General features: G+C 52.3%; 1 protein-coding gene across 1 annotated transcript in view; it reads right to left on the bottom strand.

Annotated features, from left to right (window-relative positions):
- Window positions 1-2,593: 2,593 nt before the first annotated feature.
- The window catches only part of map3k10 (mitogen-activated protein kinase kinase kinase 10), a 19,417-nt gene continuing 15,474 nt past the window's right edge, over window positions 2,594-6,536 (bottom strand). Inside the window, exons 4-11 of the mRNA XM_067246459.1 lie at window positions 6,322-6,497; window positions 5,701-5,947; window positions 5,439-5,561; window positions 5,114-5,252; window positions 4,602-4,714; window positions 4,100-4,404; window positions 3,385-3,919; window positions 2,594-3,074 (exon numbers count right to left, since the gene is read on the bottom strand). Coding sequence (XP_067102560.1) covers window positions 2,623-3,074; window positions 3,385-3,919; window positions 4,100-4,404; window positions 4,602-4,714; window positions 5,114-5,252; window positions 5,439-5,561; window positions 5,701-5,947; window positions 6,322-6,497 — 2,090 coding nt within the window. The 3' untranslated portion in view covers window positions 2,594-2,622. The remainder of the gene's footprint in view (window positions 3,075-3,384; window positions 3,920-4,099; window positions 4,405-4,601; window positions 4,715-5,113; window positions 5,253-5,438; window positions 5,562-5,700; window positions 5,948-6,321; window positions 6,498-6,536) is intronic.

The following is a 6,536-nucleotide window of genomic DNA, read 5'->3' as shown; positions in this document are numbered from 1 at the left end:
TGTGTTTGTGTGAGACAGACTGTGTAGGAGACAGACTGCCTCAGGTTATGTACCTTGGAATGAGCACCAGAGTTTTCTCTGTCCTCCTCTGTCGATCATGTGTTTCATGTTGGCCATCTGCTGCTACTTCCTGTTGCTTTATTGTTGACATTAAGCACACCGCAATCTCATAATCTGCAATCTTCTGAAAACAGCCCTGAATGTAAATCTCACATGCAGAGTCTACACAGAACTGAAAACCCAGCTGGGGGTAAAGCAACATTATGTCACAGTGCTTGATTGTATCTATAAAAATCATGTAACATTATAAGGAGCTTTGGCGACACTTAAAGGACGTTGGATGGTACTGCAGAGCATGTTCAGAGAGACTGACTAAAAACCACAGTAGGAAGCATCTCATTTCCTCTCTTTAATTCAGTCATTATTTCATTCATCACACATCACACTTTTCTCTTCTTTTCTATCCAAAAACGACACAGGTCGGGACTGGAGACAGTTGTAGTAACTGTACACATCAGTAGTTTGCTTGGTTTTTCTTGTTTGGTCTGTTGTTATAATAACAAATATATACAGATATTCCATTGAAATAGTTGTAATAACAATAATTAATCATATTTTTTCAATAGTAACAATATTTTCAATAATAAATAATCTGAGTGTCCTTGACCACACGAGGAGAAGCAGGGGGGATTCTGACGCCCCTCAGGATCAATGGGATTGTCAGCATCCCATAATGCACAATTACAATAAACAAACACACTCACACGTACACACATGCACGCACACAACAGACACACACTCATACACCTGTGCAGTCAAGTAAATACTGTCTGTAGCCTTGACTAACTGCACTTTAAGTGGTATCTTATTTGGAAACGGGAGTCTCATAAATGGTCGACCATAGCTTGGCGCCGGCCAGTTCGTTCTCCTATGACAAAGACACACTGATAACAATATGGCTAATTCAACCAAAGACTCAGTTTGTTTCATCCCAGTAATGCAGAATGCTGAAAACTGAGACAGGAAGGACATACAGTCACAATTGATAAATATGGGATTTCCTTATGTAAAATTAGGTAGTGTTGATTCACTGTTTATTGCGAGAGGATACATGAGTCTTGATTCCCGTCATGGTCCTTCTTCCGCTAGGGTGGTTGTCGGGCGGAATGTCCAGGACTGAGGAACGTGTGAGGAACATGTGTGGAACGTCTGGGTAACTGGAGAACTTCTAAATATTTCCAAACAGAGTTGTAGCAACAGTCAAAGAATGGAAGTTTGAATGGTTTGTTCCAGAGAGAGACGCATCGTTCTCTTCTCCAGTGATACAGTCTCTAATACACACACGCACATACACACATTCACCAACACACACATTGCCAAACCAATAAGAGCAAATTGTCTCTAACTGGTTGTTGTGGCAGGAATGGTGCAAGCTTTGAGGAAATTTATCAACTTCCTGTCGTCCAGTCTTCCAGGGGAAAGCCTTCTTTCTGTCCTCCAGTCAGTTGTGCTTTAGAGTTGAAATGGCTTCCTTGTTCAATATCCTGTTTCCCGGGTGGATGAGGGTGTAGGGGTTAGGTCAGGGGGTGTCGGTGTAACAGGTGGGATGTGAACAACCATTGTTGGCCATCCAGCCAACATCCACCACCAGGCTAACGAGTTCTCAGTGACAGGCAGGGCTACACTGCTACATCAGGATAGACCAACCCCCTGTCTGACAGGAAGTCTCATTGTGGCCGGGGAAGGAGGAGGAGGGACTGAAGAAAGCGCAATAGAGAGGAGAGGGAGGTGGGAGAGATTACCTTCGGAAAATTTGTCTCTGGATCAGAGTGTGTGCTATCCCACCTACAGTACCTGACTAAATGTACTAGAAACAAGAGATGAGATGATCCACTTGCAAGAGGGGGGGACTAGGGGAGACAAAATATATGAGCGTGCAAAACTTCAATATGAATGGACCCCCCCAGCTGTAAGAGTGTTGGTACAGTCCACAATTCCTGAGGGGGGTTAGTGTATAGAAGAAGACCAACCCTGAGGTGAGAGGTGGGGTTCCTGGAGAGCTCTCCTCCAGGTGTTAGGACAAGTTCAGGGAGGGGGCACAGGGCTGAGAGATGCTGTTGTGACTGGTGAGGATGAAAGGGTGAAAAGAGAGACCATTGGTGAGAGAGAGAGAAGCGCAGAGGAAGAGAGAGGCTGTAAGAGAGCAGTGCTGAGACAATACAGATACAGTGAAAGAACCAGAGAGAGATAAGGGGAAATGAAGTGAGAGAAAGATAGCCACAGAGGCTGAGTGACTACCACACCAGTAGATGAAGGGGGAGGATAGATGGATGGATGGACGGATGGACCCTAAGTGCTTAAGGGGGGGAATCTGGGCCTAGGACAGCAGAGTGGGCCCTGCACACACCTTTTCAGGATTGGGAGTGGGCATTGGTAGTGTCCCACACTAGTGCATAAATGAGCATGCTATCTGGGAGCTAGTACACTTCACATGAAGACCTGTGTACTTGCACACTTGTTAGTGTACAGATACAGTCAAGTGAATACTGTCTGTAGTCTCGACTGACTTCAGTGTACTTGCAGTGCGCTAGTCCGCAGCGTGCTCATACCCGGGGGCCCCTGCTATGAGTACTGCTGTCCGCAGAGCGTGGCTGGCTGCAGCTGTCCACACAGCGGCACGGTGCTGTCCTTGGTCTGGCCCTCCATGTCCATGTCCATCAGGTTGGGTCGGGTGGCGCCGGTACCACTGTCTCCAGACCCGAGGGGGCTGTCGCAGCTACTGCCCGGGGATGAGCTCAGGGTCCGGGACAGGGAGGCTAGCTTCCAGGGGTCTGGGCGGACCCGCACCGGGGTGGGTCTGGGTCTGGGCGCGAACTCCAGTGTTTTGGGTCTTTCCAGGGGGCTGGGGGTGGAGAGGGGGTCGCTGAGGAGGGGGTCGGAGATGGGGACCGGGAGTGGGAGGGGGATTGGGAGTGGGAGGGGGAGGGGGGGAGGGGGGGCTTTGCGACGGAGGACGGTAGGGAAGACGGCGAAGGGATCCGGGAGTCGAAGGATGTCCTGGGTCTCCCTCAGACCTGGGAGGGAGGGAGGGAGGGAGGGAGGGATGGATGGGGAGATGGAACGAGAGAGAAGTAGAGACAAGGAGAGAGAGGGAGAGCGAGATGGAGGTAGAGAGAGGGAGAGCAAAGGGAGTGAGGGAGGGGGAGATTTAGAGAGAGAGAGGAAGGGGGAGATGGAGAGGGAGGACCAGAAGAGAGATATTTAGAAGAACAGAGAAGACAGGAAGCAGCCAAAGTGCAAGGCAGGAAGCATGAAGGCGTCAAACCCAGAAGAACTTCTGTGGCAACACTCTCAGACCTGGGACCTCCTACATCCTCCTCTCACCTGTGCGAGGGACGAGGGGGGGGGCTGCCGCGCTCGGCGGGGGTGGGAGGGGCATGCTGCCGTCCGAGGGGGTCCTCCGGTGCCCCAGCGTCTGTGCCCGCGGGCGTATCGCTCCGTCTGAGGGCGTGCGTCTGTGGCCCCGGTTCAGTGCCATGGTGGCGGAGACGTGCGTAGGCGTCAGGGACTGGTTGGGCTCCCTCTTGAAGCTCTCCGCCCGCAGGTCAAGCAGCGGGTTGAGGGCGGGGGCGGGCGGGGCCAAGGGCAGGCCCAGGCCCACGCCCGGGGTTACGGGGTAGTCGTCGGGGTCAGAGGGGAGGAGGGATTTGGTGGAGTTGCAGTCGGAGAGGGAGGAGAGGGAGAGGAGGGTGACGGAGGGGGAGGGGTCCATGCAGGCCAGGGTGGAGTCGTGGTGGCGGGTGAGGGAGAGGGAGAGCGTGCGGCTGGGAGGGGAAGTGCTGCGGCGGAAGCGTCCCGTCCGCTGGAAGAGCCCCTCCTTCTTCTTCCTCTGCTCCTGGTCCTGCTCGTCCTGGAGCATCTGGGCAGACGGAAACATGGCTCAACAACAACCATAACAATAACAACAACTGCTTGACGTGTGTCAGCGTGCAGGGGAATACGGGTGGGCTTCATCGTTTTTATCCCCCCTACAACTCCCTTTAACTATCTCTCCATTCTGTCTTTCATCTCTTCCATCCCTCCATCCATCCCTCCCTACCTGTAGCCTCCCCAGCTGCAGCAGGTCTTGTCCCAGAGCTACAGAGGCCAGCAGAGAGGCACAGCCCAGCAGCAGGACATCACTCTTCTTCCTCTGGCTACAGCGCCTCAGGGAGTCCTGGTAGCCCACTTGGGCCCCCAGACCTCCAGGCCCTAGGCCCCCAGGCCCCAGACATGCCCCAGGACCAGGCCCTGTCCCTGGGGCGCCCATGCTCCACAAGGAGCCCCCATCGTCCACCGCTCCATTACTACTTGACTCTGTGTTGGGCAGAGAGCCCGGAGAGTCCTCCAGCTCACTGCACTCCTCTGTCAGAGAGCGAGGGATGGAGAAGAAGAAAGAGAAAGAAACAAGAGAACAAGATAATGAACATATTAAATCAATCTGTGTTATGATTGCTAATGTTAATAAATACTTCGTCAAGCTTTTTCATGATGAGAAGGAAGGGGTGGAGGGAGGAGGGAGGAGGTGACAGTCTTGAGAGGAGACAGGATGTATAACTGACCCATCTCATTGAGGCTGGAGAAACCTGCCGTCATGGGGGCATGTTTGGGGGACTTGCCCAAGTTAGGGGCGCTAGAGGACCACACCTTGCAGCCTTCACCTAGAGACTTCAACCTGCAGGGGGTGACATATAGAACAAGGTTGTAGCTAAATACCGTAACAAGTTTTACATTTACATTTAGTCATTTAGCAGACGCTCTTATCCAGAGCGACTTACAGTAAGTACAGGGACATTCCCCCGAGGCAAGTAGGGTGAAGTGCCTTGCCCAAGGACACAACGTCAGTTGGCATGACCGGGAATCGAACTGGCAACCTTCGGATTACTAGCCCGATTCCCTCACCGCTCAGCCACCTGAGTTTTAAAACTTAGTAGCTAAAACCGTGATGTACCTTTCCAAATCACACATAATTCATCTGAAATTGTCTAGATTACAGAGAAGGTCCAGATGAGAGAACATGTAAATCTATATGTTGGTGAAATGTGTAATTAAAGTTCAGAGTCTGTCCACCTACTTGTCCTCCCCTCCGACCCTCTCTCTCTGGTGGGTGGAGCTTGGGCCCCAAGTCCGCCCCTTCTTCTTACTGGTGGCGAGCTCCTCCTTCTTACATGCAGAGCTCCGCCCCCAGGTCTTACTGCCATCACTGGGCGTCACTGGGGGAAGCAGTGACGTTTAATACAAGGGTAGAACATAGTTATAACAACGGCAAGATCAGAGTCAGTACTCAGGAATCAAACATCTATCTGGGTGAACTTGGTTCGACTCACCCTCCAAAAATCCCCCCATTGTAACCCTCCCCCCTAAAGTGAGTTTGAAAACAAATCTAAGTATGTACGTACGTCGTATGGCGCGGAGGCGGGGGATGACCCCGGGGCTGGCGGGAGGGGTGGTGCTCTCGCTGCCCTGCAGCTTCCTCTTGTCCACACTGGGCGACGCCTGCACAGTGATCTTGTGCTCAAAACCTGCAGACACACACATAGGACATGCGTCACAGACCCATTCAAATTCACATAAGTGGAGTGTAAAAGCTATTTAAACCCAACACTGATGTGACATCAACAAATAATAAATTCTGGGGGTGCAGTTCCCACTCCCACCCACCAGAGGGCAGACTGATGGAGTTGCTGTCTCGGCCCAGCTTTAGAAGCCTGCTCTTCTTGAAGTGTCCCTTGCGCTTCTTGACCCGGGGCTTCTCCTGGTACATCTGGTGGATGATGATGTTGAGCTCCCGCTCCACGATGTCAATCTCTCTCTCCGCCAGCTCCTGCTCCCTCCTCTTCAGCTGCTCCTCCTGCTCCTTCTGCTCCTCAGCAGCCCGGGCCAGCGCCTCCTCCCAGGACCTCAGCTCCTACAGGAGGAGGAGAGGAGGAGGAGAGGGAGGGGAGTGAAAGAAGAGGTGAGAAATGAGAAAGAGCCATATGGAGTGATGGAATCAGAGGCAGTGTTGCAGCGACACCCTGACACCTTGAAGGGGTTTTCACATCACCATGGTAATCCTACTTCTCACTTCTGGCAGAGGGAGTCACAGAAGTACCCTTTAGTAGAGTTCAGCCACACTGGTGTGTACCAAGGCTTAGATGAAACATAATGTGCCAGTATGATTAGCTCTAATTCCTCAAGCTCTAACTCAGATGTCTATGTTCTATCCAAACGTAGAATCAAGTTTAGGGGGTGGGGTGAGAACAGGCTCGGGGCTTCTAAAGGTCACCCCCTTCTTCCCACCTTCTCCTTGGCCCGGAGCTCATCAAACATCTGTTGGATCTCCAGCCTCCAGTCCTCCTGCAGGGAGTGGAAGGACTCCAGAGGCATCTGGAACATGGAGGACTGCTCAATGGCCAGGAGACGGGTCAGGATGCTGCCGAAGGAAGGGCGGCTGTGGGGGTTAGGGCTCCAGCACTCTGAAGACGGAGAGAGGAGAGGAGAGGAAGGGCTTCATA

The sequence above is a fragment of the Osmerus mordax genome, chromosome 11 (assembly GCF_038355195.1).
Source record: "Osmerus mordax isolate fOsmMor3 chromosome 11, fOsmMor3.pri, whole genome shotgun sequence".
NCBI classification, from domain to species: Eukaryota; Metazoa; Chordata; class Actinopteri; order Osmeriformes; family Osmeridae; genus Osmerus; species Osmerus mordax.
The sequence above is the reverse complement of the archived record's forward strand: the minus strand, read 5'-3'. Positions and strand labels throughout refer to the sequence as shown.